Source organism: Aphanomyces invadans, assembly GCF_000520115.1.
Source record: "Aphanomyces invadans strain NJM9701 unplaced genomic scaffold supercont1.3, whole genome shotgun sequence".
Lineage (NCBI taxonomy): Eukaryota > Oomycota > Saprolegniomycetes > Saprolegniales > Verrucalvaceae > Aphanomyces > Aphanomyces invadans.
The window spans coordinates 2462503-2490397 of NW_008580148.1; the positions used below are offsets into that span (position 1 = coordinate 2462503).

The window sequence follows — 27895 nt, forward strand, 5'->3', positions numbered from 1 at the left end:
CCACTCAAATCCCGCTCACAATATATCTCTTTACACAAACGGACATCGATATAGCAGTATTAGTTGTCCGAAATATGTTCCCATCGCTGCACAACCAGGTATATTCTCTTGAATATTGTATATTGTGACTGCGCGAGTTGCGTGTCTGCAAAATGGTTTGGGTTATTTTGTGCATGACGGAATTTTCAGGAATTATCCAATCAGATGAGAGGCAAACAAAACAGAGTACTTTCATTGGTGGAAAGTCGAGAAGCCACTTGTTTCGTCAAAATGCTTCCCTGGTGATATCATTGGCAAGTTGAATTTTCTAGCGATTTCATTGGTATAAATTCACTGCGTCGCTTCAGTTGATGGCCTCGGCATATCGAATAAACTTGGTGCGGTCTTCGTTCCATTCGCCAACCCGCTTCTTGGGCGTCGACTCGGTCTTCTTGTACGTGACGTTGACAAGTCCTTCTTCGACGAGTCCGAGCACCTTCTCCTTCAGCTCGAGCGCCTCCGCCTGCATCTTGAACGTGTCTGGGAATCGGTACGACAACCAGAGGTAGACGTCGATGAGTTTCGACTTGATCTCGATGTCGCGGAGGGCCAATTCGTTGCGGGGGGCAAACTGAATCAACGTCAGGTCAATAGAAGTGAAAACTTTGTGCGCGATAGACGAATACCTTTGGCAAGTACACGTCCAAAGGAACACTGCGTCCGTTGCCGTGGCCGATGGCGTAGTCGACAAAGATGCGCCGAGCGAGGGGGTTCCGCAGATTCGCAGGCGCAGTGCAGAAAGTAAAGCGTTCGTCCAGAGGCATCGGGATGTCGGCCAACAGCTCCGCAGCTTCCTTGATGTCGGCGAACTTGCACATGAAGTAGCCACCGTCCAACCGCGCGAGGGACACATACTTTTCCTGGAATTGGCCGCAATTGAGTCGAGAACACGACGCGATCGACAGCGTACCAGTAGAACGCCGAGGTCTGTTGTGTCGGGCATTTGCTTGGCAAACTCCACCATCTACGTCAAGTGGTCTGCACGGTGAGCAGGTGCAAAGGCGGATGCAGCGTGGTCTTCACCTGTTCCGTGGACGGGAATAGCCCTGCAGCCTTCAACAGCGCTGGTGTTTCCTCGTAGGAGTCCTTGAGGTACTTCAGGTCGGCCTCTTTGAACGTCGTGGCGAGTCCGTGAGCATAGTCACTGCCTGAACGCCCCGCCCGCCCTGCGATTTGCTTGGTCTATTCCCACGCAGCGTGAAACCTTTTGCACACATTGGGGTGAAGTTGGGCAGACCAGCGACGGTGTGATGTCGACCATGTCATCTCCGTCAAATTTGAGGATGCTGTCAAAAATGATGCGGCCAATGTTCAAGTTGAGGCCCATCCCGATAGCGTCCGACGCAACCAGGATATCGTAGCCTACCCGCGGCCACACGATGAGATCTTTCTCCATGACAGGACCGACGTACCGTTATCTGGTTCGTTGAAGAGCCGCGCTTGTTGCGATCGCGTTTCGGGGGGCAGCTGGCCGTAGATGATGCAGCACCGCATGCCCGTGGAGATTTCAATTTCCCGTTTGATCTACCGCGAGTCGAGTGCAAGTTTGCATGGTTCCACAGGTCGTACTTGAAAAATGCGCCGGCGGGAGAACCCGACGATGCAATCGCCTTTTTTAATGTTGGCATACGACTTGAGCGCTTCCGTTTCAATCGACAGCGGGCTGCGACGGTCGTACGTTCGCAGTTCAAACTCGTCGCCGCCGACGTCGGCAAACTTGCGGACCTACGCGCCATCAACACCCACGCACTTACACGATCGCATGTGCCTGGCGTACCAAGTCGACAGCCTCCATGGATCCGCACACGTGGATCTCCTTGGCTTGCAAGCACGACAGCGCTCTACATGGCATCATTCATCGATGCTGGATGAGGTTGTGCGTGTGCTGAAAGCAATTACGTACCGCGTCCATGCCCACCCGCGCTCGCTATCGCCGATCAACTGGATCTCATCGACCACAGCGACGTCGTAGAGTGCTGTCGAGCTGCACATTTCGACCGTGCACGCCACATGCGTAGCCGATGGAATTTCGCGCTTTTCTTCTCCAGTGATGAGCGAGCAGTACACCCCGTCCATGTTGAGATTTTCATAAATCTCGAGCGCCAACAGGCGTAGCGGGCCACAGTACAGTCCTGCAACAGTTGTGGCGATGTTAGCGATGCCATCGGGTCATGCGCAGGCCTCCACCCAGATAGATGTACCATCGTTTGCCTGCTTGAGCCGAAGTAACGCTTCGTATGTCTTGCCACTGTTGGTAGGCCCGCCGTGATAGATGATCTTGCGCTTCATCGCGTGGGCCTTGGGGTACCAAGTATGCGGCAGCCGCAAGTCGGTGAGCTCGCGGAGGGACTGCATGGACTGCATGTCGTGCGAGGTGTCGGTAATGAATCCGTTTTCTTTGATAAACGTCAGAAAAAGCGGGTAAAATTGCAGCGCGCCCGCCGCGGGATTCGCCTTGAGGCCCTGGAGAGCAAGAATAAGAAGAAAGAATGGCCACAACAGGTCGCTGGGGATTGCCTCACCTCGATAAAGTCATACATTTCACTCGAGTCATTGAAATGACGATCGGGGTGCGCCACGAGCGATCGACGGAATTGCGTCGTCGCGGGACCCCACTCTTGGTCGTTCAACCCGGCTGCCACTGCCAGCGACTTGATCTCGAAGTCACGACCAAACGTCTTCAATCGTCGTTCGAGCAACTTCTTGTCCACGTTCAACCAGCCTTCATCTACACGTTTCAAGTTCATGGCTGAATCCACTGGCAGTTTTCAGGGTAGAACGTACTCCCCGCGTCGGTGGAGAACATTCGGCGTGTGTGCGGATGCATGCCGAACGATGGCAGCTGCATCATCATCGACACCAATGGAACACGAGCATGCCTTGCAATGGAAGCCTGCATAATCCTCGTGGTGGCGAACACCACGCCTTGTCTCGAGGCACCATGCACCAACGGAGTGTTGCGCTGGATGGCGCGCAACGACGCTGTGCGCAACATTGTGTTTGGGTGATGAAATCATTGGCCACTTGTACCTCCGGATAAAGGACGGGTATATGGGAGAGGTAGCAGTTAAACTAGGCAGAACTTGCCAGGAGGAAGAGTCTAATTTAGGCGTCTCCGTCCACGTCAACAGCAACCTCGATCTCAGGAATCGACCTACTACTCCGTTAGAGCAGCATGCAAGCAGGCAGCATGCCAAGCAAAAACGAATTCTAGTGATAGAGAGATATGTTTGGAAAGAGGCTTGGCCTTGTACAAAATGCGGGGCGCAAATCTCGCATCACTTAATTTAATCTGAACATGTGCCTAAACTAGTTGCAGGTAGCGCCAAACACGCCGATTTGAACCCCAATGGAACGCGGCAGCCGACATGCAGCGTCCATCATGGCTGTTCCGTCGGAAACCTTCCTGGCAATAAATCACCTGGACATCGTCAATGATTACTACAATGGGTTTCAAGTGTCGGCTTCAAGCCTTCGCATCCCGCACACCGCCTACATCAAGGCGTCCACCAACCCGAAAAAGCGAAAGCGATCTCCTTCCGCCGCACCGATGCGGCTGCCACCAGCGGAGCTCCTTGTGACTCTAGAAGCAGCCAGACAATACGTCTTGCCTCATGTACATGATTTGCTTCCGCAGTACATCAAGACCGTTCCAGATTCTCCTGCACGGGACGCCACCCCCACCGCGCGGTCCGACCAGACAATCTCTGCCACCTTGATGGACGGACTGCAGGAAAACAATTCCGACGACGATGTCCTTGTCATGCACGACAAGAGGCAGTATCTCCTACCACGTCACTGCACGTTTGTCCTGGGAGATATCTTCCGCTTACCACGCTTCCCCACCACCTTCCGCTGCATTGTGATGGATCCTCCATGGGAAAACAGGACGGTCGCTCGAGGAGCCACGTACGCAACGATGCCGCACGTTCGCCTCTTGAATCTGGACGTACCGTCACTAGCTTGTCCAGACGGCGCGCTCTTGGTTATTTGGGTGACCAACAAGCCAGCCTTCCACGACTTCATCGTCGACGAGTTGCTGCCGCGCTGGGGGTTCACTTTCCTTCAAACGTGGCATTGGGTCAAAGTGGCTGCAGATGGCGAGTGCGTTACGCCGTTGTCATCGACCCACAAACTCCCGTTCGAGAAAGCGCTGGTAGCTGGACGCGGTGCATTCGCCGACATGGCGGTGGCACCGAGAGTGGCTGTGAGTGTTCCCTTGCGCCACTCGTGGAAGCCGCCACTCGCCCCGCTCTTGACCGAATTAGGAATCGACGAAGAAAAGGACAACAAAGTCGAGATCTTTGCGAGGGAACTGCGGCCCCATTGGACATGTATTGGCAACGAGGTGCCGAGACCACCACCCGAAACGTCCCCCCCGTCATGGATTTCGACCGTAGGTACTCAAGTTCCAAGACTTGTGTTTATTCGATGCTAAACCGCCAGACACTAGCGTGGCTGGCTTCAGAGCATCATGAGAGTTCGGGTGATATGGATGCCTCCATCCAGTGTGCGGGCTTTACGGGATGCTACCGAATGCAGCCCCACCTGTCAAACGAGCGAGAATCGAGAGATTGTTCGTGTTCCTTGGATAGCATCATTCACTGTCGACAATGTCGTCGTCCACATCGTCCGCCAGAAACGCTTGCGTTGGCCCAAGACTCGAATGTGGGAGCCACTGCAGGTACGGTCTCACATCTCGATGGTACGACGAGTCTACCGAGCAGTGGTCATCACGGCAATTCTTCTCCACCACGTACCGTGCTTCAACGGATCGTCGTCGCGGACACGCTGGGAGGCCGCTGCAAATTGCGATCGATGGAGCGGTCGAAACGCTGACGTCGCGGCGTGGTTGTTCGTGACATGGATGGTCCGCTCCAGCACGGTTTGGGCGAGTTCGTGGGTGTGTTGAAAGTACTACAAGCTCGACCCTGTCACGTGCAATGCCAACATGCCACGGCAGTGTACATTGGAATTCGATCGGTCGTGGTACACGCTTTGCAACAGCACGTCTGTAAAACTAAAGTAGTCGAGGGCTCGGGCCACGTCGTCGACATCGGTGAAAAATGCCACAAAATTGTGATGGAGCATCCCCAACGCGTGGCTTGTGTCGAGGCTGGTGTGGCTCAAGCGGGTTGAATCGTTGCTGGAGTCTGCAGCAACATCGATGCATGAACGACGTCGCGTTTCCTACCTTTTTGATGGAGAATTTTGCCAATCACGTGAAAGTCGGACAGAAACAAGTCCCTCGTGCCGCTTTCCTTTGTGTGCGCCGTGGACGTGCGCTGAAACTGCAACGTGTTTATGGCGTGGCGAATGTCTCCGCGGGAGCTCTCGACAATGTTGGTCACGTCTTGGGTCGACAACGCCATCCTTTCCTTCCGTGCCACGTGCATCACGTACTTTTTCAGCATTCCTACGATCGTGCGGATAAGGAACAGCTTGATCCAAGCAACATGCCGACGCTTCGTTCGTCTACCATACGCAACGAAAGCCTGCCGACAATGGAAGGAATTGTGTGCGCGACAGGACGCTCTGAAAATTCCCACGCGAGTCGCAATATCCAGAGGTGATGACGACATATATCGGTACTTCAGTGCATCGCAAGACGGACAGACACACGCAAGCAAGACGTATCTCAGTTTGACACGTACCAGGCGGAATGGGGTTGCAGTGGATGATGTGCACCAACGGCGACTGCATCACTTGCGGCGAAAACTCCTTGGCCAGCTTATTCGCCGTGACTTTGCCTTCGCGGACGTCGCTGTACACAATCACAATAGGCGCGGCGAATGCGTGGCTTCCTTGTACGTCGAGCCGGCGTTGCAAAATGCGCTGCAACTCGACGCGGTGATCGCTGTGGAACGATGGCCACTCCTCCACAAGGATCACGTGTTTTGCCGCGTTCGTCTTGGCGTTAGCAAAACGAAGACTTGGGTACCGTTGGCTTCGTTCAAGAAACGACCCAAAGTCGTCCATCGCTGAAGCAGACAATTTGGAGTAACCGGGGACCATGCCAGTCGTATCGTGCCACTCCTTGACCGTCATCCCAAGTTTCGCCGCCAGTGAGCGCACCAACGTTGACTTGCCCGTACCAGGCGGTCCACAGAGGAATAGAATGCGCTGGTGTGTGGAGGAGTGCACGAGCCAGTCCGAGACTTCTTGGGCTTTCTTCGGATGCATAACGACTTCAATTGTGTCGTTTGGCTGGTACTTGTCGTTCCATAGCGCATTATCAACTGTATTCGATGCGTTTGAGCGATCAAATGATTGCGAGAGCTGAGATTTTGCCGAGGTTTGGATGCTATTGCAGTCATCACTGCTGCTACTGTCGATGGACTCCATGAGCGATGCCTGCCCCCGCGGCTTCCTATTGGATGCTGTTGCAATCATGCGGCGCCTTGTATCGCAAAGACTACACGCAAGCGATGGGGTGTCGTTGATGAATGTGCACGACTGACAGGTCCACGGACATGAGACTTCAGCCTTGACTTTGGACTTTGTCAATTCTTTGCATCGCAGGTGTCGTGGGGTCGGTGGCGCAGTCGTTTTGCCTTTCAGAGTAAATCGAGACGTGCTGCATAGCTCGCAAGCTTTGTTTCCCGCGGGGTTAATATAGGTGCACCGTTCGCAGCTCCATGTGATGGCCAAAGGTGTGTCCACAACAACCATGTTGTCCTCGCCGTCGTTAGCTCTGCTTTGTCCATACGTCAAACGTTTCCGCTTTCGCTGCTTCGCCTTCTTGTACTCTTCGTCAGAAGATGTGTCGGAGTAGAGCCCCACGTCCTACAGCACGATGGTGATGTTCATGTCTGCTCTCGCGAGCCTCGCTCCCTCACACCTTGCTCATCTTGCCTCAGTCGAACGAATTGAACCGGATTCAATATCCGGATGTGAACCTGGTGTTCGGACAAACGTGTTCAAAAACACTGCACTTTTAAATTTTTAAAAAGCTGGAGATTTGTATGTTCCTTCGAATTCGAAAAAAATATGACCGTAATTATATTCATCTGGTCGAGAAAGGGCAAATTCTTCGCGTTTTTCGAGATTTTGGCGCGCCGCTGGGGGACAAATCAAATGTGAGAGGTTTTGCAATGTCGTTTCATTGGTGGAAATTTTGAATCCAGCGTTCCTATTGGTGCGATCTTTGCATGCAATTGTCGTATACTTTATGCAAGACATTGGGCGTGGTGCAAATATTGAGTTCCAGGGTTTTTGTGATACAGCTGCTCATCACTCTGCAGAAATACCCCGCTAAAACGAGGCAACATCGGCAAGGTGACGACGAGCATGACGATGGACGTGTCGACGAAGAAAAGCACGAGCCCGACAAGAGGTAGAACACACAGTAGAAGCATGGACATGTCCCCCGCGAGCCCCATTTACGAGGTACGCACGTGCATCTGACCTTTTTCGGCAATGCTAACGGACCTTACACAGAGACAAGGCAGAGTGGACAATCCGAGTCCTGTGCGGTGTGCAGCCGCTGAAACGATGATGACTCTCTTCATGAACTCTTCCAGAGAAGCGGAAGAGAGACTCACACGCGAACAAAAGCGAGACCATCAAACGGTCAAGAAAATCCGCGCCAAAGGTGGCCACAAAAAGGTTTTTGCCAACGATCAAACTGACGATCCTGCCTCCGTCAAGAAAGCCAAATCCAGTGCATCGAAGCTAGTCCCGAAGCTCAAGAAGGTTCAACCCATCACTTCTGCCTTCGGCGCGACAGATTCGTCCCCGCATACAACAAAACCGGAAGTCAAGATGGAGGTGTGCGACGATTTCGACGATGTGATGCCACGCAAAACCAAGAAAAAAGGCGATCTGAAGAGCATTCGAGCTTATGATTCCCGCTTTATCCAAGAAAATATCCGCATGGGACGTTACACTGTCGAGAACAACGGCCTCAATTGTGAGAAGCGCGCGCGTAGTCCCGAGCGGGTGCAGGACGAAAGCACATCCAAATTCTTGTTCGCGACGTCGATGACAGCCAACTTAACGCTTGAAGAGCAACTGCACATGGTGTCAAACCCTTCATACAGCCGCAAAGAAAAGTCGTTGGGGCTTCTCTGTGAAAAGTATGTCCCATGGCCACAACGAAACGCAAAGCTCTGTCTCCGACTTGACGAGTGTCAACACAAGCTCACTCGTTGCTCTCCTAGTTTTCTTCGCCTGTACTGTAACGACGAAATCGAAGACGTGTCGCTGGACATAGCGGCGTCGAAACTTGGTAAGGGGTCATTGCATGGCCGCCAAGTCTGTGAGGCATGTGGTTAACACCTCATGTAGGAGTGGAGCGCCGCCGAATCTACGACATTGTAAATATCCTTGAGAGTATTCACATTGTAAGCCGAAAGCGAAAAAACCTGTACAACTGGCATGGACTGAAGTCGCTCCCCACAACGATCCATGAAATGAAGGTGCGCACGCACGTGACGATGGCACCGATCATGGCAACAATCTTGCAGGAACGGTATGCACAAGAAGACAATGAGTCTGGCAATGAAAGTAGCAACAGTGGCGACGACGGCTGTAAAGGTGCTTCGTAAGACCCCCGAAGAGGACGTTTGCTGACTATACTGTGCAGGATCAGACGCAGCCCGCCGACGAGGCAAGTCTCTGGCGCGACTGAGCCAACTCTTTGTCAAGTTGTTTCTGGACGAAGAAAACATTATCATTCCACTGGATTTGGCGGCGAAAGAGTTGATTCAGCGTGACGAAGGTCTTGGTGAAATTGGAGGCAACGTGCTCAAAAGTATGTTGGTCGATCCATGTTCCATGTTGGCAACCTATTGCTGAATCACTCCCTGTAGCCAAAATCCGCAGACTCTACGACATTGCGAACGTCCTTGTCAGCGTCGGGTTGATCGAAAAAGTGCTCGTTCCGCATTGTCGCAAACCGCTGTTTCGATGGTTTGGCGGGCGGTTCAACCCCGACGTGTGCGGCATCCGTCGATGGGGCGAAGGCGACGAAACCATGGTGAAAGAAGACGATGACGGAACCAAGATGGTCGTCGATGCCAAGGTGTACGGAGACGACAGCATTGCGTCGGACACAGAGAGCGACTCGGAAGTGTACGCCCGCTCGACCCCTCGTACGTCAAAGTTCTATTGTAGTTTTTCAAAGGCTTCATCTATTCCTTTTAGTCCACCTAGCGACGCTGTTCCAGGCAGCAGTACCTCCCCTATCGACTCTGAAAGCGCGACGAAGCAAAGACACAGAGCGCCTGAGTTCCCTTCTCGTGAGCGCCCAAGGCGAGCTCATCAGCATGAACACAACCAGCCCTCAATCTGTCGCCGAAGTGGGCCTGGCCTCCCTTCGACCACACAAGCTCGCCGACGAACACACGGCGGCACCGTCCAAGTGTATAGCAACTGGTCGTCCCCAGTCCGCAGCGCAAGCGTCGTAGTACATGCTGCCCCGATCTTATGTAAGTTGAAAAATACACGCCAATTGTCAGTGTAGTGTTTACTTGGACTCTGTTAATAACTCGACATGAGCGTTTCCTTCAACTCGGCGTCAGTCGTCTCTGGGACTGTCTGCCGCGACGCCACCATGTCCTGCAGGAACCTGTACACGAACAGGCCGACCATGATGACAACGAGGCCGACGACATCCGTCGTGTGGAGCGGCTGGTGCTCTGGCATAAATGGAAACGTGAACGCGACGTTGCCGAGCGGCACCATGATCGTCATCGCCTAGACGACACATGTCATGGTTTCCCAAGTGGATACGGGGGTCGTACCAGCCACAAAAGGTTCGCACTACCAAACTTGAGCATGAGAATAATCAAGAGGTTGTAGCCAACGTTGAAAAAGATATAGATGGTCACGAACAACGTGGCCTTTTCGCAGTCGTCGGGGTGGGGGCCGTCGAGGATGGTATTGTGTCCCATGTAGCATTGCATCCCGTCGTACAAGTTCTTGGGGAGGTCGTGTGGACGCACGGGGGGGCTGCCGATCATGGCGGCGGGGAAAGACAGCGGAATGCTCAAGATAAACTGGAACACGGCAATCCACCCATTGAGGTACACGGCGTCTAGTTCGGCTTGACCGAGCGCGATTTCCTTGTAGACACTAGACAAGCACATCGGGATGCAACTTGCAATCATGACCGCAGACCAAAGGACCGTGCTGTGGTCTCCACCGCCGCTGGATCGCATGGACGGGCCCAAGACGACCAAGATACCAACTGCTACGACCACCGCCCCGACGTACTGGTACCACGAGTACTTGGTCTTGAGCAGGAACTTTGAAATGCCCATGCTGACTGGAATCGCCGCCTGACCGAGTAAGATGAGGAGCGAACCACCCAAGTACGTCGCGGCAAACACTTGAAGGATCCCCGCCACACTGTCTAGCGCACCCATGACGGCAAATTTGCACTTGGGAATGCGGCGTTGGTCCACAGTAATGGCGTTGCCATACTTGATCATTGGAAGGATGTATGCAAAGCTCAGTGGAATCTACAGCGTCCACGATGAGTGCTCGCTTCACAGATGCACGACCAAACTTACGTAGACAAACGTGCTGAGCAAGTTGATGAAGTTTGGGTAATTGTGCATGGGGATGGTTTGGAGTTTTTGAAAGACTATCCAACGCAAGAGGTGAGGCTCATGGGACAAGAGGACCACAGCCCTGGCATACTTTTGTTCCCAAGGCCGATGACAACGAGAGCCATGAAGACGAGCGGCAAGCGGCGCTCGTTGTTGTCAACGCCGCCCATGTTCCTTCCAGAGAAGGAAGATCCAAGATTGTGAAGAACAAATCACACACGTCAGATTCGTATGGAATGGAATTCTCACCATTCCATTGGCTAAAATTCAGCGTATTCTGTTCTGATTGGTTGAAAAATTCGAATTCACTCGACATTGGTCATGTTTGCCGCTTCCTTTCTGTTCATCGGACGATGCAAGTGAGTTGTCGTGGGGCATGCTTCGTGGGGGCGTTGGTCCTTACGGCTATTGCAGGGCTATTCATGCTGCTTACTCCGGCGCTTCTTGCTCTGTACCTGTTTGGAAAGCGCGGCGAGGCTCTGTTCCTGCTCGCGCAACAAATGGTCCAAGGCATGTGGCTGGCAAACGTCGCCATCCTGCTCGAGCAATGGCATGGCATGTCGACGGAGATATACATCATTGGGGATAAGTCACGACTGCCGTGCATCACGTCGGCCGAACGTGCCGTGTGGATTTCGAACCATCGTACGCGCATTGACTGGATGTTGCTGTGGTCGCTCGGACTACGTACCAACACATTGCATCAACTCAAAATCGTGCTCAAAGACTCGCTCCGCGCGGTGCCTGTGTTTGGGTGGGCCATGCAAGCGTTTCAGTTCATCTTCTTGGTCCTCGATGACTCTTCTTCGACATGCTCTGACCGCGACTGTGCTTTGTGTAGTCTCGCGACTGGAAAAATGACGAAAAGACGCTGACCCGACTCCTCACGCATCTCGGCCGTACTCGACCCAATTCGACCTACCTCTTCTTCCCTGAAGGCACGGACTTGAGTCCGTCCAACATGATCAAGAGCAATCACTTCGCCGCCACGCGGGGTCAGCCGCCTCGAAGTTACACGCTGTACCCGCGGACCACAGGTTGGAATCACATGTTTCCTCTCGTCCGCGACCACGTCGATGCAGTGTACGTCTTGCGCTCGAATTCATGGCGACTTGTCAGTGTGTTTGATCTGGTGGTGCCCATCGCTGGCCGTGACGTCATTTGGTCTTCGATCGAGATGGTGGGCTGAATGACCGCGTCGTGCTGGTAGATACGACTTGACGTTGTGCTTCGTCGACTACGAACCGAACGAACGGCCGTCAGAGGCATGTCTTCTCACGGGGCGGATGCCATCCACGATCAAGATTCTTCTTGAGCGCATCCCGATTGAATCGATTCCCCTGGACGCGGCGAGCTTGCGCCAATGGATGGAAGAACGGTTCGCCGCAAAGGAGGCTGTGCTCCATCAATGGCACACCAAGCAGCGGCTGCCCCCCACAGCCGAGCGCATCTTGGACCACGACATTCTCCAGCGCGCGCACCTCGTTCAGGCATTTTGGATTCTCCTCTGCACCCTGTGCTACATGATGCTGTACCAGTACATCGTCGTGCGAGTGTGCGGTGTGCTCGCCGTCATCGCCTACGTCGTCATCACACGAAATGGCGGAACTGACGGCTTTCTCACGTCGCGAAATGTCACGTAGTCGATTCGCTCTCACTCGGGCCGAGCGCTTCGCCGTGGTTGATTTCTCAACAGAGACATGGATCGACTTTTGAGCGTACATGGCTTGTGCAAAACCGTTAATCTTCGCCTGCAATCGCCGCGACCGCTTGTTCTGTGATGCGGCCACGTGATCCACGATCACCTCGAGCATCGGGCTTTAAATACTCTCGCACCACCCGCCACTAGATTGAGCGCGATGGTTCCCAACCTTGACGAGGTCACGACGAGCTCCTGTCATTGCCGAATCACGCGATAGTTGGGCCAGCGCAAGTTTGGTCGCGTACGACGCTAGCTACACCGCCAACGGTACCTCGCACGTGGAGTGTGAGCATGCCGTGCCACCCGGGCGCGATGTCTGGCACTGGAGGCGTAGAATTTGATGTCACTGCGGTCGACCATGCGCCACTTTCGACCCTTCCAGGGGTGGCTGGCTGCGCGAATCCTGTCTCCAAAATCCCATTGAACCGAGCGACGAACCAGCTCGTCGAAGTGGATGGCTCCCGGCCGCCATGCCTCGATCAAAGCATTCTCATGGCTGGCATAGAATTCAAAATGCGTGCTCAGGCACTGCTAGAAGTCGCTTCATTGGTAGTCACCACCAGCCACGGCCTTCCAAGAAACATGATCTTGCTACGCATTTTTGGTGTGGAACCACGGGTGTCGCAAGGCGGCGGCGGCCGTGGCACGCATAGCAGGGTCTTTCTGAAGCAGCGCTTGGATCAAGTCTTTCGCTTGAGTCGACACTTGCGACTTGTGGCGCTGGCTCGGTCTGGGCATCGGAAACTCGACTTCGTCTCGCATGCACGCGCTGGGGGGATAAAACGCAGCGTACGCAAACAGCATCTACTACCCGATTCAGATCCGTCAGTCTTGGTGGCCACCTTACTTCAAATAAAATGAGACCGGCGCTAAACATGTCGACAGCGGTCGTGTACACCGGGGTCGACTGCAGGAGTTCCGGCGCTACATCCAACACGTGTGAATGGCCAACAGAATCGATCGACGTACCAATGTAGCCAACCGTGCCGTAAATCCCTGAAAACGGAAGCCCCCGTTCGTGCTTGTTGTAAGCTCGAGCAGCGCCAAAATCGCACACTTTGAGTTGGCCCGACGCATCCAACAACAAGTTGTGCGGCTTCAAGTCGTGGTGGACAATGCAGTTCGCATGCAAATATTCGAGCGCGAGGAGGAGCTGGCGAAATACGTTCTTTGCGTCGTCTTCGGGAATTCCCATGTGGCCGATGCGGTGTTCCATGCTTCCGTTCGCCGCGCGCTCCAGGATGAGGTAATGGGCTTCCTATGTCGCAAGTGTCAGGTCATCGAGGTTGAGTCCCCTCAAGTTAAGGACGAATGGCCGCCTACGTCGTCTTGGTACGTGTCGATGAGCCGAATGATGTGGGGATGGCGGCAGCTCTTATGAATCACTTGCTCCCGAATCACCGACTGCTTTTCATCGGGGGACCGCAGGATATGCTTGGGAATCACCTTGACGACGACGCTGTCGTGCGAGACCATCCCCTCGCCGTTGTGCACCTGGGACAGCAAGCTGGTCAGACGGGGAGCTCTACGATGAACAACGTACGAACCTGGCCGTATTGACCGTTTGCAAACGATTCTCGAATGAGGTAGCGACCATGCATGGCTTGTTCACGGGGCGTGAGAAAGTTGAGTCCGCTCGACACAGAAGCAGACCGCCTAGTCAATGTCGCGCCTGGCGCGGCTTTTGCAGCAGCTTCGCACGTGCAGTTGAGAGCGCCGCACACTGGACATAGGTGGGCATCCAGCGACGACGAAAAGTCGCGAAGTTCTTGAACTGTGGGCAGACTCGATCGACCTCGAGTCAGATTCCCACCGTCAGGTGTGGACGTTCGGTGATGCGGAGACGTTGTAGACTGCCCTGACGACGTATACGAGTACAAATCGCCGCTGCTGCAAGCTCTTGACCGGCGTGACAACATCGTCGGACCAAGGAACGTACTCGGGTCAATGGCTTTCCGATGGCGCTGGCTGGTGATGACAAACTCGGCCGGTACACGGAAGAGCACCCCACCGACCAAGAGGTCCTTGTGGCTCACTTCCTCGGGCTTGCTAATGCTCCTTTTCATGCGCCGGGAGTCGTCGGCCGGACCAACGCGAGTTTGCGCCATGGGTCGGTAGTTTCGACAGATTTCGACTACACCTTCGACACTTCTGCATGACTTTGATGGCCCGATAAAAATAGATAGTCTACATTAAGTAAACACCACCTCCATTGTGCTCTGTGCGACTTACATTATGTGAAGCGTTCTATGTTCTCGAGCGACGATTGGTCGATTCGTTGTAGGCAGGTGCATACACTGTATAAATGAATACTTGTTTTATCCATTATAGAGGGTACATCATATGAAGCGCTCTCCTTTTTCGCGCGGTGATTGGCCAATTGTGTTGGAGCTCACTGTATAAATGCATACCAGCTGTATCAACCATGGAAGGAGGCGCATATCCGAGGCGACGGACGATGCTCACGATGCATGCAATGGCGGGCTATGGCAAGCACTAGAGACTGACATTCACGGTCCTGACGGGAAGCCTCGAGAAGAGAGCATATCGAAATGCATTGTCACCCAAGTGTTCCCTTTGTTTGTGCAAGTCTTGGTGATGGGTGCACTCCACTGCCTACCTCGTGCAGCTGTGTGTGTCCTCATCGCGCTCCTGATGTCTAAGAAGAGCGCATCCAGGGCCAAGGCAGTCGCAACCCGCATCCAAAGTGGTGGGTGTTCTCTGGCACCTGTCCCTCTACGACGCCCTCGCAAGAAGGGGGTGTCGTGTGACAAGACTGTAGTCACTTCGACATTTTCGAATTCGTCGATCGCACTAGATGTGAAGAGTTCATGTTCGAGCGTAGGGATCTTGGCGCTGGACAGATGTGGGCTACACGTTGGCAGCTCGTTGCCATCCAAGAAGAATTGATCACGCTTTTCGGCGGTGCAAAATTGAATGAAGGGGACGAGTCAGGTCTGACGTAAGTAAAGGACGAACACGTCGTCTGTCAGGGTTCGAAAGATGCGCATTTTCCCATGCGGTGAGTCCAGCACGTCGACGAGTGACAACTTGAGCGACTTGTATTCGGCGCAGTGTTCCCCGGCCGTGTACATTTGTGTTGTGATTGCCACTGCGAAGCATGACTTAATGGTGTTCAGCATCACGTCTCGACCGTGAGCCTAACGGCCTGCATTCAGTCGAGGAGGCGAGCCACGGTCGACCACGGCGCTTCACCCGCTCGGTCAGCTCTCGGACAACGCAGGTGTATTTCGATTGTACATCGGACGGCTGTTGTGCCTGGCGCCTTTCTTGTCGCGAGGTCGTGTCATGCATTGATCTTACAATCCCACGACATCACGAGCACGGGTTTGTCAATTCTATGGGACGAAGCACTGTTCCTGTGGTGACGACCCCCCTCGCCTGCATTCCAATTGCGAGGATGCAGCGCCACATGCGTTATCGCGGCGATGGATGTGGTTGCATGACCGAGGGTGGTGTCGGGTTCTATCTGCACGGCTACATGACCGAGGGAGCTCCGGCGTGGCTGCCGAGATGGACAAACCAAACGGGTGCGTTCCTAACAGCGCTGCGTCTGGGTTTCGGGGGTGTTTGGTCCGGAAGTAGGGCGAGATCAATTACATGGACATTCTGCACCTTTGAGGCGAGCCACGGCAAAGGCCACAGGAGTTTTTTAGGTACCCCATGAGTTGAGGAGCACCACGGAAGGCATGGGTTGTGGAATGAATGACTGTTGTCACTCCAAGAAGTGAATGAAAATCGCCCAGACTCTCGAGACCGAGGACGTGGGTAGGCTCCGTGGCCATCCCCCTGGTTATCCACGCACCCCCAGCCTCCTGTACACAACACGAGGGGGCGTAGAGGGCAGGAAACCACCCCATCAAACACTCGTTTCCCAAACACGCCGCCGGGTCAACTTACCACCCTCACCTTTTCGTGTGCCCCCATTGTGCACATATTCTCGCCAGAATCGAGGCGATGGAAGCGATCACGTCGACGAGACTCCGTGAAAACCATACCAGTGGGCTGTGCAAAGAGTTTGTGCGTCGACCTTGGAGACCAAGCTATCCCGACGTACTACACAGAGTCCGAACGTGAGTGTAGCCGGGGCTACGGGACGTTCGACACGAAGCATACACGTGGTGGTCGCTGTCCAATCTCGCGAGCCTCCCCCGCTTTCGAGTAACGCGTCTACGAAAGTCGCCACGGACGGGGGGGGGCAATGGACCATGCGAGGCTAGCAAAGCCACGAAAGAGCTCGGCCATGACAAACCCTCCCATTGTCACTCGAGCCACTCTACCAATTTCTTGGCACTTGTTCGAACCAGGGTGTTGGACTCCGCTTTCTGTAGCACGTCCAAGCCGAATATGCCTCCCATGGCCGCCAACTTTGTACCTGGAGCTGGTCTCGAGACGAGGCGCGACCTCCTCGATGTGGCAAGCACCACCCAGAGAGTTTCATGCTGTGTTCAGCGATTATCCGACGAGTGGATGGCTCGCAACAACGTAAACCAGAAACAAACGTTGCAACCCGCAGCCGGAACATCGCCGCAAGGGTCGCAAGGCAGTCCCCCTTCCCCCCTCGCCACTCCTCCATCGTGGTCCTCCAGTGGATAGTCCTAGCGGGCTCAAACGGGGCTGGCTGCAACTCACGTTGACATGGTATGGTACATGCTACGACTTGTCCATGACGTCACCTGCGACCACGCTCCCCACGTCGACCAGACGGGATAACATCATCCAGTGTATTCCACACGATTCCTTGTCCACCGCAGGCGCTCCTGACGGCCTGAGCGCCCGTGAGACGATGCTGGGGGCGGACCAGAGGCCGGCCGACACGACCGATTCTCGCTCAACAGTGCCGCCAACACACCCCGCCGCCAACATTGCTGCGAACGTTGCGCACCCAAGGTGTTGCTGAGCCACGAAGCGTAGCCGACGGACACGTTGGGTACATTTCACTGGGTACAGCGCGGTGGAGGGCAGGCGAGATTAGTCACACGACCTCGTCGATTCGAATCTTAGACGGGCGCCAAAGGTGTCGTCGCGCGGACAAGGCACTCCTCGCCACGCAGCACGGGGAGGCCAGAAGAGATGGTCGACAATGCACACCATCGTCGCAATCGCCACGACGACAACCCGTCGTCAGATATCCGTGACAAGACTATGATCGAAGCGTGCACATGGCACATGAGAACCCCGTGTGAGAAGGGCCGCGTCATGCCACCCTTGGATGAATCTGCAAAATATTTTGATGTACCCAGACGTGCGAATTCCCAGATCCAACCCAGATCATGGTGGCGGCAGCGACTGCGGCGAACCAGGCAGGCGGACGACGACGCCGCATATCGTACAGCAGAACGCTGCTTCTCGCATGCTCCAAGGCATGTCGAGCGATGGCCCAAGCACGTCGATTCATGCTCGCAGCACGACGACGACAGAGGGGGGTCGCCATACACATAGGCAGGAGGTGGTCGTCGTTCTGCCAGAACAACTGGACATGACACGCCAGCAACTCTCGACGCAGACGGAAGCGACATAAATAGTGAATAAGTTAAGGCGGAAGCATCGTGCTCGTCGCGCAGCGATGGAGGGTCGTGGTGCGTTTACATCCCGTCAAAGTTGACCTCGGTAAACACCCGTCGGCGGCCGGTCGACGGCATCGCGCCTCCGCTGAACACGTTCGACTGTTGAAACATTTGGCTGCTGCACGTTGTCGAGGTCGACGGCGAAATGGAAGGCGTCGCTGTCGACGACGCCTCGAGCACGCAGAACTTGCGCAGGACGGCGAGCGGAGGCGACGACGCAGGTAGCACGGACGCGCTCGAGTTGGTTGTGTCCAGCTTGGTCACTTTGACAGGATAGCTGTGCGACCCACCAAACTTGGACCCGTTCACGACGAGGCAGTCGGGTTGTTGTTGGTTGTGTGTGAGCAGGAGCGATGGGAGGCTAAGTTGGCGCTTGAGACCGACGCGGCCAGCCGCGTCGTCCCGCCACTCGAGGAACGCTTTCAGGACCGCGTCGACACGTGGTCGGAGGAGGCACGCATCGGCGTGGTCGGACGTTGGGTGAACCATGTCGACGATCTTCAGGAGGAACTTGTTGAGGTTCTCGAGCTTGTCTGTGTTGCGGGCATCTAGCAGCGGCGACAGCGACGCCACCGCGCATCGAATGCTGCACTCTTGAGCGCATGACATCTTGGCCGTGGCATCGACGACGGCTTGAAACATCTGGACAAAGTCGCCATGGCACTTGTACGTGTACCAGAGCGTCGCCGGCAGCTTGTGCTCGACTTTGACACAGACAACGTACTTTTCTCGATGTGGCGCGGCCGCGCCAATGCACGATGTGACGGATGCGAGGAGGTGGTGTGGATTTGTCGACAGGCCCATGCACAACTTGCAAATGTGGCACGGTGGAACGGCGTGGACGGTAAGATGCGTGGCAGATGCGTCGGTCGGGCAGAGAACTCGCTCGACGGGACCACGTGTGCGACGTGTGCTGCGGCAGAACGGGCCGATTTCGAAATGGCGGGCAAGCGTGAACGAGTCGGCGTGCCACATGGCTAGAGACTGCTACTGGACACCATAGAACGCGCCAGTCTGTCGACGCCTGAGTCGGTTGGCACCAGCCAAATTCCACTGTGGTCGCCGTGTGCGTCGTGATTGGCGCCATCCATTCCCCAGCCCAGTCACGCTGCAACAGATGGCGATGGCCGAGCGTAGTCGCGACGGAGGGTGGATGGCACGTCGACGATGTGGCCAGTCCAGGCCCACCCGCGTTGCCTTGACGCCTGGACCGTGTCGACGGTCGACTTGACATAAGGTCGGACTCGGTCACGCCCTCTTCGCCGAGCGCGCTGATTTCGCGAGCGGCATTCAACCGCGCCACACTCCAGCTGCTGCGTCCTTTTTTAGCACCACACACAGCGCCACGATCGTCGCGTTGAGTACATTCAACTGAATGGGACGAGATATGTAATGGCGTGCCGCTATTGTCGGGAATGTCGCCGCTGTCGACCCCGTGCCGCCCGCGGTGGACTGCCAGAGGCGCATCGGCGGGTATCCCAAACCCCACGAAGTCATCCCGTACCACCCGATTTCACTTGAAGTTTGTATAGGCCATGTGAAACGCCCACTTTGGTTGGTATCCGGATATGGTATCCAAACAAGACCCTGCGGCGCAGGCGGGTGGCACGCATCTTCCAGCCGCGTCGTCGCGGTGTGTGGAGCGCTCGGTGCGCAGTCGAAGGTGGCGTCCACTCCAGAGAGGTATATGGGCCAAGCCCTCTGTGTGAAAGTAGCTGCGCTGAGTGACATGAGTTTGCTGCCGAGTACACAGCCCTCGAGTTCCAGGTAATGGGCGTCCCACTCGTCTCGCCCACGCCTTGATTGGATCGCGGTGACTGGTGCAGTCGATGGCGCACGCATCGCGAATGAGTTATCCGCCACGGCATCGCACACAAGTGTCGCATTGCGAGGGAGAGGGCATGCGTCTTCAACCAAAGCGGCACCCTCGACTGGTCGGCCAAGTCGAATTCCTTCTCCGCCTATTGCTGATTCTTGGGACACCACTGCTTGGTCGCTCGATCAAGGATGCGTAGGGCTCCGTGGGGACCGGAGCGACTTCACGTCGTCCAGGGCATGGTGGTGGCCCGCGAGAGCCAGCATCCCATCGCCAATGTGACCATGTCACGAGTGACGACCGTGGCCCTCCGCTTCTTGACAGCCCGAGTATCTCTCGTTCCGTGTACTTACAGTGGCGCGCGCCAACAGCATGCGGGCGCATCTTGCGACCCCCACAGGTACTTCCCGTTCCCCTTGCTGTGCTTCCACCGCTATGGAGCAGCTCCCCCTCGACAATCAGGTAACTAGTCGGGGGTTCGGGGGGCAGAACGTTGACGACAGTTGCCATCTTGCCACGCGAACAGCCGCGGGATAGATCGTTCCAGATGATCGACTGGAACGGCTAGTGATCGGATGGGACGTCGACCTCGACGCCTCGACGACGTGTTCAGGTTTGGTTGCCCTGCCCTAGGGGTAGATAGCTGCGACGAATCGAACCATACGAGAGAGCCGAGATTGTCGACTCGGGGGCAAGCAGCACAGCTCATCGACGTCCCCGTCAACTTCGCTGTAGCACGAACTTCATCGCCGCCCCTCGCTGCCCACGATTGGGGAAAGTGCCGATTCCAGCGACGTGAGATACCTAATCTAGATAGCCATGTGCCGAAAGGTGAAGGAAAATGCCGACACGGCTACATGTGACCTTGATCACGCAACGTCAAGCGCATTCATGCAAGCCTCCCAAGGTCGCTTTGGTACACACCAAGCACGTATGCAGCTTTCACCAACGATTCATGAGTGCTGAATACTCTCAAACCACGCGCAACGTGCCTGCTGGCTGCCTGGAGTGTCGTTTTGCCGACGAGAATAGATGTATTCTTGCCATATTTTTGATATCGACAAAAATCACGGATAGTTGAAGATATCCGGATCCAGACTCGAGTCGCCGGATAACACGAATGGATTGTGTCGGAGGAATTGCGGTGCCAGTGCAGCTAACCCAAGATGGAAGGAGGGTATCACACGCAATCTGCGGACGAAGACGTTGAGCTCGTCCATGAAGAGCAGCCAACGCTACCTTGTATGCAACGTATCTTCGTCGTTCTTCGCCCAGACTGGCAGCGCACAGCCAAGCAGTACTTGACGTTGCAAGAGTGCTCAGGGTCTCTCGGCGACCTTGGCACGTTCCTGCCCCTCGTGACGGCGCTGTCCGTGACCAAGCAGATCGCGTTCGGGCCAACGCTGTTCTTTGCAGGTAAGACCGGACAACCATGGCCTCATCGATGGTCGTCGCTCATGGCGTCGACACTGCAGGTTTGTACACAATGATGCTGTCCACGTACTTTGACGTGCCGATTCCAGTGCAGCCGATGAAAACTATCAGCGCAATTGCCATTACGGAAAAATACTCCCAAGCTGAGATCGCTGCGTCCGGACTCCTCATCGGCGCCATCTTGTTTGTGCTGGCCATCACGAATGCGATGACGGTTGTGGCCAAGCGGGTGCCTTTCTCGTTGGTGCGAGGCGTGCAGCTCGGCGTTGGTCTGTCGCTCATGATGAGCGGCGTCAAGCAAGCTTACGTTCGTGTGGCGACGGTCTCTTTGAACAACATCACGATGGCCCTGGACGTCAAGCGCAGCGCCACAACTTTGTCGTGGTGGGGCTGGGACAGCATTGCCGCGTCGATTGTCATGGTACTCTTCTGTTTGGGCTGTATGCACAACAAAAGAGTGCCCACTGCCCTCGTCATCTTTGTCTACGGTGTCGTCATTGCGGCCGTGCGATATAACGCCGAGAAAGCACGGCTCCAGCTGCCGTCGCTGCAATGGGGTCCCGACTTTGTCCACTTGCCGTCGTGGCCGACCGCCGCAGACTTTCAAAACGGATTTGTGCACATGGTGTTGCCGCAGCTCCCGTTGACACTTCTCAACAGCGTGATCGCGCTGGAGCAACTTGCGGCCGACCTGTTTCCAACCAAGCGGTGCCCCGTGGCGTCGTCCAAGCGAATTTGTTTCAGCGTCGGCATCGGCGACATGCTCTTCAGTGGGTTTGGAATGCTGCCCATGTGCCACGGGGCAGGGGGGCTGGCGTCGCAGTATGCCTTTGGCGCCCGAAGCAACGTTGCCATGATGTTTCTCGGGCTGGTCAAGGTTGTGGTAGCTCTCGCACTCGGCACGACCCTCGTGCAGCTCCTCCAAGACGGGATCTTCCCGAGTTGCGTCATCGGGGTGCTTGTCATGTTTGCTGGCGTCCATCTCTCGGTCGTCGGCCTCGACGTGGACGCGCAAAAGAATAAGGGCGACGCCGTCGTGCTCCTTGTGACGGCCGCCGCGTCCCTTGCGATCGACACGGGCGTGGGGTTTTTAGTCGGGGCCGCCACGTACGCCATGTTGCGGTACGTCGTCAACGACGCTGCGACGTACCGAATGCACACGCACCACTGACCTCGACGACTCGCATGACGTGGCACCGACGATAGTCGTCGTTAACATGGAGAATTTACGTCTTGCCGAGTCGCCGTGCGCTCGAGTGTGTTTGCTTTGTCGTGCTATGCACCCATGTGAAGAGCTGCTCCTCCAGTCGACGCGGCCCCAATCATAAATATTATTTACCAAAAATTGCTTTTAATATTAAATTTAGAAAAATTTAATATTACTTAAAATAAATAAACAAAAAATTATATTTAGAAATATATAATAGAAAATTATTGTTCTCGCGTGTCTTGCTCCGTCGAAATGGACAAGGAGTGACCACAAATGGCACCCCCACAGGCGAGGAAACGTGGAGCGGGTGCCGCTAGCTGCACGTGCTCTATGGTAAGCTTCGTGCGACTGTCGCGGGGTAACGATAGCGTTCCAACGACGTCAGCCACGTTTGGCGAGTGCGAGCCCTCGGGCTGTGTTAACCCCGGCCTAGCTCGTCGGCGCTGCAGACGATCGTCGCCACGTGGAACGTGCGAAGCCTTGACGAATCAAGAAGTTCCGAAAAGCCACACGGTCGGCCATGCCGCGAACGTATGGACTGCTGCTCGACTAAAGGTGCCACCGTGAACCCAGATGCGAGCCACAGCGGTCGATTTTGCCATGCGTGGCGCGCTTGGGTGCGTCTCGGTAGTAGTGTGGGGGGATGGCGACCTTGGCTGGCGTCGTGGCAGCTCTTCCACGTCAGTCAGACTTCGACGGGTTGGCAAGGCCAAATCCATGTGGCCACGCCAAACGGACGATTCGGATCGATGGGACGCTGCACGACTGCAGCAACGGAGACGTGTTCTCTTGCCAGCTTTGACCGCTCCAACGATGCGCCGCCGGACGTGTGGCGCGTTGCTGGCACAAGCCCCACTGGTCGACAAAAGCCACTCGCCTCCAACGACACTACTGCGTTTAGTCATGCAAGTGGGACATCGAGGGGCTGGACCAGAGACGCGCGCCATGCCATGGGTATGGGTTCAGCGCGATTCCCACGTGACGTTGAACTTGCATCCAAATTCCGAGCGGGGCTGCAGCGGGACGCGTCGTAGACCTGGTCGGGGTGCATGGCACGTCCGCGGTTTCGATCGAGCACGCACCAGCCGCCGTGCGCTACCTTTCCTGGGTTGTCCCATCGGCGAAGCCATCCTCCTCGCGCGTCAGCTGCGATCGCCCCTTCAGTCCAAAGGCACTGCCAGGAGCGCTGTTTCCAAATCGACGCCCTCGGACTAGCTCGTACATTTGTACACCGGCGTCATCGCCGCCGGCCCGATGTCGTGTTCTTGGCGCGAGCGACGTCGCGTGGCGGGTGTTGCCGTGGTGCCCTGTCGGTGCGATGTGTGCTGGTCGTGGCAACCCGCGGCGGTTTACCATGGTCGGAGGAGGAGGGGGGGAGTCGACTCGGCATCGCCTGCTCTATTCCGGGTGTACGACGACGAGGAGCAGCAATACGTTTCGTTCTACCAACGTGATCAACTACAGCGCCGCAACCCACGCCAGGACGGCAACGACCCAGTGCCAGGCGTTCCAAGCCGCGGCGGCACCGGACCGGTTCTCCCATCGAACTGTTTGACACAGCGACGTGGACGGATCGGCGCAGTTGGTCGTGGGTTTGAAATGCACGACGTACGACCCGGACGGAGCGGTTTTCCGCAGCCCCGTGCCAAACTCGTTGTGGTAGAAACCCCAATCCGACGGGGTGATGTCAAAGCGGACGACCGTTGACTCGCCGGGGGCGAGCCAAATCTTGGCAAACCTTTTCAGCAGTCGCGTTTCCGTTTCATTGTGCAGCGACGGCGGCGGCGACACAAACAGCATCACGACCTCCTTCCCCGCGACCCGCCCCGTATTTGTCACGACCACAGATGCCGTGACGACGACGGCCGCCGCGTCCGACGTCAGCGTCGTCGGCGTCACTTGCATGTTGGTGTAGTCGAACGTGGTGTAGCTCAGCCCGGCGCCAAACGGGTATTCCGTCGCGCAGTCGGTCGAAAACTCTTTCCCGCCCCGGACACACGCGGTGCTACCGACATCGTTGGATCGATAATAGTACGGCGTCGCCAAGTTGACGTGGCCATCCGTCTTGGGGTACGTGAAAGGGAGCTTGGCACTAGGGTTGACGCGGCCGAAGAGGACGTCGGCAATCGCTTGGCCGCCGGCTTCGCACGGCAAGCCTGCCCAAAGGACAGCATGGCAAAGTTCTGCCAGGCCGTTTAAAATGCGCGGACGGCCCGCAACCACCACGAGGATGATGCGCGTCTTGGTGGTAGCCAACGCCTTGACGTACGTCACGAAGGCAGGCGGCAGGGCCTGCGGGTCGCTGTTGCCAAACTGTTCGGCGTAATTCCTTTCGCCCAGCGCGACTATCGTATGTGTGGCCGTGCTGGCCAACGCGATGGCTTCCTGGAGCGATTCGTTCGAGGTGAAGTTGCCGTAAATGTCCATGGCTTGCAGGAACGTCACGTTGACGTGGTCGAGTCGGGGGATGCCGTTCTCGTTGGCAGCGATGGTGTCTGTCGAAGCCGCGGTCAAATTCCAAGCACGCACGGTCGCGTTGATGGCGTGGCGGATGGACTGGCCATGCGGAAACGCGGCATTGCCGTCGATGCCTTGCCACGCGAGGGACCAGCCACCGCATTGGAGCCCAATGTTGTCGATCGACGGCCCTGTAAGAAATAGACTCATTGTGTGGTTGGTGGTCGTTGTAGTCGGTGGGCGTCCCAACGGCAGCACGTGATCGTCGTTCTTGAGAAGGACAATGGATTCCTGCGCCACGACGATGGCAGCGGCGCGACTGGCGTTGTCGCCAACCAAGTCGACGAGGTCGGCGCCTGGAAGCGGGTTCTCAAACAAGTTGAGGACAAACTTGAGCGTCAAAATTCGACTCACCGCCTGCTCGAGCCGTGCTCGGGCCAACCGACCGGTGCTGACAAGTTGGCGGCCATACTTGATGAAGCTCATGTCGTGAGGAGTCATCACCATGTCGTACGTCGTTCGGTTCATTCCAACCGCAGTCGCTTCGAGTTCCGACGGGACGAGTTTGCGAGGATCGTGCAGCAGATACATCTCGCCCCAGTCGGTGACCATAAGTCCCGAGAAGTTCAAGTCTCGGCGGAGCAGCAAGTTGGACGTGACGTTGTTGGCCGCCATGGGGACGCCGTTCAAGCCGACGTACGTGCCCATCCCAGACAGCACGCCTGCTTCGATCGCAGCTTTGAATGGCGGCACAAAATAGTTGAGCACTTGGTGCTTCGACAGCACCACATCCGTGCGATCGTTGCCGTCCGTCGGGTCGGAATATCCGATGAAGTGCTTGAAGCATGCAGCCACGCCCTGGCTTTGCATCCCGGCGATGTAGGCGCGGCCTAGCTCGGACACCGCGACAATGTCCTCGTTGTAGCTCTCGTACATGCGCGGCCAGTGTTTGTGACGAATGACCTCCAGCATTGGGCTGTACACCCACGGCATCCCACCGGCGAGGGTGTCGCGGCCAGTGTACATGCCGACGGCGCCAGCCAGCTCGACGTTGAACGTGGCGCCAGTGTTGATGGGCTGTGGAAACAAGGTTGCGTTCGCAATGTAGTTGGCGCCGTGGGTCGAGTCAAATCCGTACAAAATGGGGATTCTCGTGCTGCTGCGGTTCACGTGTGCATCTTGCAGCGTCGCGACGAGCGCGCGATACTGCGACGCATTCCACAGCGGCCGGCCCCACTCGGCGAGATTCGGCACCAAGTTGAGGTACGCGCCGACGTTGTGCTTGGCGTAGTCTTCGACAAGCGACGAGTTGATGGTTTTTTGGCCGTCGTTGTCCCAATCGTCGTACGTGAACGCGCCGACTTCGATTTGATTCATTTGGCCGAGGAGGTCGGCGATCGTCTGCACATGATCGGACGCTGAGGACACGAATGATCCCGTGGCACGCGTACCATGCTCGACGCCATTGCCTTGGCCTTGGCAGTCGCAACGCCGATATCGACGAACGCAGGATGGCCCAACACGGCCAGCGCTCCCATGCTCGCGCCAACCAGCACGCGCATGGTGCAAGTGCTGATATTGAAAATTCGGACCAGTTTGAACCGGGTCGGCGTGCAAGTGTCCAGCGAAGTGGCATGTGAGAGTGGCCAGGGCCACGATGGAGAGTGGCTTCGATACACACCACGCTAAAGACTCCGCTGTGACCTCTTCCAACAACGGTAGCTTCTGTTGCCTTGTGGACTCATGTACAACCATGCACAATCTCCGCGGCGGCGGGGGTCGTCGCGCGACCTCAGTGCCATGCGCACGAGCTAGGCTGTGAGGAGTGCAATGCCCAAAGTGAGTGGTCGTTCATGACCCTCACAACGGGGGCTCGAATATCTCCATGACTAGCAAGCAGATCGACAGGCGAGGACTACGGCCCGTCCAGCACACAAGATAAAGCAATCGGCAAGCGATCGCGATGACACCGTGCATGATCGCAGGCTATCGAACGTGCCCTCCACCTGGCAAACGTAAGTGTCACAGCTCGCCCGTGTTGTTGAGTGCCCGGGTGGCTGCTTGGTGTCGTCAGCGCCGTGGAGGTGCCACCCGCGGCATCTTGCATCCACGCTAGAAAGATAGGCAGTTGATGCGGCATTCCATTGGCGTTATTGCGGTCTCTAGGCCCCCTGCGCCAAGTGCGGCCAAGAACTCGTATTGAGATAGCAACCATGCGATCACGCGAAAAGAGTTGGGTGCTCTCGCTTTCTTGCTGGAACCAAGGACGAGATCAGTTGGAGCTGACTTGGAAGGGTTTGCACCCCCCTCGTCTTGGCGTTTGCTTGGGATGCGACACCAGTGGAAGGGTCAGCCATGGAGATGGGGATGCATTCCACACGGGAGTTGACGCCACAACCGGCAGGACCGCGAAGTTGTGTACATTTCAACGCCGCTCAAACCACGGATTGGGGAGGCAGCGTCGGTGTCTCCATGGAGGATAGATTCGTTTCCATAGGCGTCATGACCGTCGCCCGCATCGTGTCGGTCGGCGAGTCGTCGAGGTCGAAATTGCTCCCGCACGAGCTCGAGTCGGTGTCGCAGTTGGACGGCGTGGGGGCAGGCCAGCACCGACGGTGGAACCAGCACGCCGCGACGGACAGGATGAAAAACCCACCCGCGACGTAAAACAACGCGCCCGTGTCGTATTTCGTGGCGCCTTCACCGGCTGCCACGCTCGTCAGGCACATCAACACGAGCGTTAACGCGACGACAGGACAACGAGGCATTGGGCGAATTGAAGAATGAGCTGTCCCCAACCCACCACATGACCACTGGTTTTCCTTGCCTTGATTTGGTTCAACGTGGGGATGCGACTAGTTTATGCAGCGAGCGCCCCATGTGCTGGCGTTCTGGAGTCCTGTGGGTCGTCTCGACGTAAACGACCTAGGAAAGCCGACCTGCCGTGGGTGAAGCCCAAGATCTGGTCGTGCGCCGAAAGCCCCCATCATCCAGGAAAGTTGGCCTGGGGGTGACGACGCTTCTTGAACGTTTGTGGAGCAGGCGCCATAGCTTGGCTGTGCATTCGCATCCACGTTCCCAGGTATTCTGGAC

General features: G+C 56.1%; 11 protein-coding genes across 14 annotated transcripts; 5 read left to right on the top strand and 6 right to left on the bottom strand.

Annotated features, from left to right (window-relative positions):
* Positions 1-228: 228 nt before the first annotated feature.
* Positions 229-3042, bottom strand: H310_02397 (hypothetical protein). Its single transcript, XM_008865892.1, has 12 exons — positions 2824-3042; positions 2562-2767; positions 2241-2502; positions 1943-2171; positions 1817-1880; positions 1609-1764; positions 1452-1563; positions 1277-1401; positions 1063-1221; positions 950-1003; positions 666-899; positions 229-610 (listed from the first exon to the last, which is right to left on the bottom strand). The coding sequence occupies exons 1-12, from the start codon at positions 3032-3034 to the stop codon at positions 344-346; spliced, it is 2079 nt and encodes a 692-aa protein (XP_008864114.1). The 5' UTR covers positions 3035-3042; the 3' UTR covers positions 229-343.
* A 350-nt stretch (positions 3043-3392) lies between these two features.
* H310_02398 (hypothetical protein) lies at positions 3393-4653 on the top strand. The gene is made up of 2 exons (XM_008865893.1): positions 3393-4387; positions 4440-4653. Exons 1-2 carry the CDS (start codon positions 3422-3424, stop codon positions 4515-4517), a joined length of 1044 nt encoding a protein of 347 aa, XP_008864115.1. The 5' UTR covers positions 3393-3421; the 3' UTR covers positions 4518-4653.
* Positions 4538-6917, bottom strand: H310_02399. 2 transcript variants are annotated; one of them, XM_008865894.1, is made up of 6 exons: positions 6881-6917; positions 5694-6825; positions 5234-5455; positions 5008-5192; positions 4800-4956; positions 4538-4755 (listed from the first exon to the last, which is right to left on the bottom strand). In XM_008865894.1, exons 1-6 carry the CDS (start codon positions 6887-6889, stop codon positions 4637-4639), a joined length of 1824 nt encoding a protein of 607 aa, XP_008864116.1. In that variant the 5' UTR covers positions 6890-6917; the 3' UTR covers positions 4538-4636. The 2 variants fall into 2 exon arrangements, with proteins under 2 accessions (XP_008864116.1, XP_008864117.1); XM_008865895.1 differs by having other exon boundaries at positions 5694-6917.
* A 365-nt stretch (positions 6918-7282) lies between these two features.
* H310_02400 (hypothetical protein) lies at positions 7283-9694 on the top strand. The gene is made up of 8 exons (XM_008865896.1): positions 7283-7428; positions 7480-8117; positions 8202-8269; positions 8329-8459; positions 8508-8577; positions 8627-8794; positions 8853-9134; positions 9187-9694. Exons 1-8 carry the CDS (start codon positions 7330-7332, stop codon positions 9447-9449), a joined length of 1719 nt encoding a protein of 572 aa, XP_008864118.1. The 5' UTR covers positions 7283-7329; the 3' UTR covers positions 9450-9694.
* On the bottom strand, positions 9460-10785 carry H310_02401 (hypothetical protein). Its single transcript, XM_008865897.1, has 4 exons — positions 10687-10785; positions 10557-10630; positions 9786-10505; positions 9460-9738 (listed from the first exon to the last, which is right to left on the bottom strand). Exons 1-4 carry the CDS (start codon positions 10763-10765, stop codon positions 9523-9525), a joined length of 1089 nt encoding a protein of 362 aa, XP_008864119.1. The 5' UTR covers positions 10766-10785; the 3' UTR covers positions 9460-9522.
* Positions 10786-10924: 139 nt separating this feature from the next.
* On the top strand, positions 10925-12346 carry H310_02402 (hypothetical protein). The gene is made up of 3 exons (XM_008865898.1): positions 10925-11383; positions 11437-11678; positions 11806-12346. Exons 1-3 carry the CDS (start codon positions 10949-10951, stop codon positions 12236-12238), a joined length of 1110 nt encoding a protein of 369 aa, XP_008864120.1. The 5' UTR covers positions 10925-10948; the 3' UTR covers positions 12239-12346.
* Positions 12347-12755: 409 nt separating this feature from the next.
* H310_02403 (serine/threonine protein kinase) lies at positions 12756-14452 on the bottom strand. Its single transcript, XM_008865899.1, has 5 exons — positions 13845-14452; positions 13621-13791; positions 13267-13555; positions 13145-13221; positions 12756-13101 (listed from the first exon to the last, which is right to left on the bottom strand). Exons 1-5 carry the CDS (start codon positions 14403-14405, stop codon positions 12889-12891), a joined length of 1311 nt encoding a protein of 436 aa, XP_008864121.1. The 5' UTR covers positions 14406-14452; the 3' UTR covers positions 12756-12888.
* A 3371-nt stretch (positions 14453-17823) lies between these two features.
* H310_02404 (hypothetical protein) lies at positions 17824-19074 on the top strand. Its single transcript, XM_008865900.1, has one exon. It carries the CDS (start codon positions 18543-18545, stop codon positions 18864-18866), a length of 324 nt encoding a protein of 107 aa, XP_008864122.1. The 5' UTR covers positions 17824-18542; the 3' UTR covers positions 18867-19074.
* Positions 19075-20841: 1767 nt separating this feature from the next.
* Positions 20842-22474, top strand: H310_02405. 2 transcript variants are annotated; one of them, XM_008865901.1, is made up of 2 exons: positions 20842-21117; positions 21177-22474. In XM_008865901.1, the coding sequence occupies exons 1-2, from the start codon at positions 20868-20870 to the stop codon at positions 22304-22306; spliced, it is 1380 nt and encodes a 459-aa protein (XP_008864123.1). In that variant the 5' UTR covers positions 20842-20867; the 3' UTR covers positions 22307-22474. The 2 variants fall into 2 exon arrangements, with proteins under 2 accessions (XP_008864123.1, XP_008864124.1); XM_008865902.1 differs by having other exon boundaries at positions 21225-22474.
* Positions 22475-23638: 1164 nt separating this feature from the next.
* On the bottom strand, positions 23639-26382 carry H310_02406. 2 transcript variants are annotated; one of them, XM_008865904.1, is made up of 3 exons: positions 26254-26382; positions 25217-26203; positions 23639-25158 (listed from the first exon to the last, which is right to left on the bottom strand). In XM_008865904.1, exons 2-3 carry the CDS (start codon positions 25647-25649, stop codon positions 23804-23806), a joined length of 1788 nt encoding a protein of 595 aa, XP_008864126.1. In that variant the 5' UTR covers positions 25650-26203; positions 26254-26382; the 3' UTR covers positions 23639-23803. The 2 variants fall into 2 exon arrangements, with proteins under 2 accessions (XP_008864126.1, XP_008864125.1); XM_008865903.1 differs by having other exon boundaries at positions 23639-26203.
* A 457-nt stretch (positions 26383-26839) lies between these two features.
* Positions 26840-27609, bottom strand: H310_02407 (hypothetical protein). Its single transcript, XM_008865905.1, has one exon. The coding sequence runs from the start codon at positions 27568-27570 to the stop codon at positions 27238-27240; it is 333 nt and encodes a 110-aa protein (XP_008864127.1). The 5' UTR covers positions 27571-27609; the 3' UTR covers positions 26840-27237.
* Between the last annotated feature and the right edge of the window lie 286 nt (positions 27610-27895).

Excerpts from the sequence above, each read along its gene's own strand:
- H310_02400 (XM_008865896.1), top strand. The coding sequence starts at position 7,330 with ATGACGATGGACGTGTCGACGAAGAAAAGCACGAGCCCGACAAGAGGT. Across the intron at positions 8,270-8,328 it reads CATAGCGGCGTCGAAACTTG|GAGTGGAGCGCCGCCGAATC; the intron begins GTAAGGGGTCAT and ends CACCTCATGTAG. Across the intron at positions 8,578-8,626 it reads TGGCGACGACGGCTGTAAAG|GATCAGACGCAGCCCGCCGA; the intron begins GTGCTTCGTAAG and ends TATACTGTGCAG.
- H310_02397 (XM_008865892.1), bottom strand. The coding sequence starts at position 3,034 with ATGTTGCGCACAGCGTCGTTGCGCGCCATCCAGCGCAACACTCCGTTG. Across the intron at positions 2,503-2,561 it reads AAATGTATGACTTTATCGAG|GGCCTCAAGGCGAATCCCGC; the intron begins GTGAGGCAATCC and ends CTTGCTCTCCAG. Across the intron at positions 1,402-1,451 it reads CTTCAACGAACCAGATAACG|GCTACGATATCCTGGTTGCG; the intron begins GTACGTCGGTCC and ends GGCCGCGGGTAG.
- H310_02404 (XM_008865900.1), top strand. The coding sequence starts at position 18,543 with ATGGCACTTGTACGTGTACCAGAGCGTCGCCGGCAGCTTGTGCTCGAC.
- H310_02403 (XM_008865899.1), bottom strand. The coding sequence starts at position 14,405 with ATGGCGCAAACTCGCGTTGGTCCGGCCGACGACTCCCGGCGCATGAAA. Across the intron at positions 13,792-13,844 it reads CAAACGGTCAATACGGCCAG|GTGCACAACGGCGAGGGGAT; the intron begins GTTCGTACGTTG and ends TTGCTGTCCCAG. Across the intron at positions 13,556-13,620 it reads TCGACACGTACCAAGACGAC|GAAGCCCATTACCTCATCCT; the intron begins GTAGGCGGCCAT and ends CTTGCGACATAG.
- H310_02407 (XM_008865905.1), bottom strand. The coding sequence starts at position 27,570 with ATGCCTCGTTGTCCTGTCGTCGCGTTAACGCTCGTGTTGATGTGCCTG.
- H310_02399 (XM_008865894.1), bottom strand. Across the intron at positions 5,456-5,693 it reads CTGCAACCCCATTCCGCCTG|GAATGCTGAAAAAGTACGTG; the intron begins GTACGTGTCAAA and ends GCACGATCGTAG. Across the intron at positions 5,193-5,233 it reads CAAAATTCTCCATCAAAAAG|ACTCCAGCAACGATTCAACC; the intron begins GTAGGAAACGCG and ends ATGTTGCTGCAG.
- H310_02401 (XM_008865897.1), bottom strand. The coding sequence starts at position 10,765 with ATGGGCGGCGTTGACAACAACGAGCGCCGCTTGCCGCTCGTCTTCATG. Across the intron at positions 10,506-10,556 it reads TGCTCAGCACGTTTGTCTAC|ATTCCACTGAGCTTTGCATA; the intron begins GTAAGTTTGGTC and ends TGGACGCTGTAG. Across the intron at positions 9,739-9,785 it reads GTGCGAACCTTTTGTGGCTG|GCGATGACGATCATGGTGCC; the intron begins GTACGACCCCCG and ends TGTGTCGTCTAG.
- H310_02398 (XM_008865893.1), top strand. The coding sequence starts at position 3,422 with ATGGCTGTTCCGTCGGAAACCTTCCTGGCAATAAATCACCTGGACATC. Across the intron at positions 4,388-4,439 it reads GGACATGTATTGGCAACGAG|GTACTCAAGTTCCAAGACTT; the intron begins GTGCCGAGACCA and ends TTTCGACCGTAG.
- H310_02402 (XM_008865898.1), top strand. The coding sequence starts at position 10,949 with ATGCAAGTGAGTTGTCGTGGGGCATGCTTCGTGGGGGCGTTGGTCCTT. Across the intron at positions 11,384-11,436 it reads CGTTTCAGTTCATCTTCTTG|TCTCGCGACTGGAAAAATGA; the intron begins GTCCTCGATGAC and ends TGCTTTGTGTAG. Across the intron at positions 11,679-11,805 it reads CGCGACCACGTCGATGCAGT|ATACGACTTGACGTTGTGCT; the intron begins GTACGTCTTGCG and ends TCGTGCTGGTAG.
- H310_02406 (XM_008865903.1), bottom strand. The coding sequence starts at position 26,364 with ATGCGCGTGCTGGTTGGCGCGAGCATGGGAGCGCTGGCCGTGTTGGGC. Across the intron at positions 26,204-26,253 it reads AGGCAATGGCGTCGAGCATG|ACGATCGCCGACCTCCTCGG; the intron begins GTACGCGTGCCA and ends GATCATGTGCAG.
- H310_02405 (XM_008865901.1), top strand. The coding sequence starts at position 20,868 with ATGGAAGGAGGGTATCACACGCAATCTGCGGACGAAGACGTTGAGCTC. Across the intron at positions 21,118-21,176 it reads GCCAACGCTGTTCTTTGCAG|GTTTGTACACAATGATGCTG; the intron begins GTAAGACCGGAC and ends TCGACACTGCAG.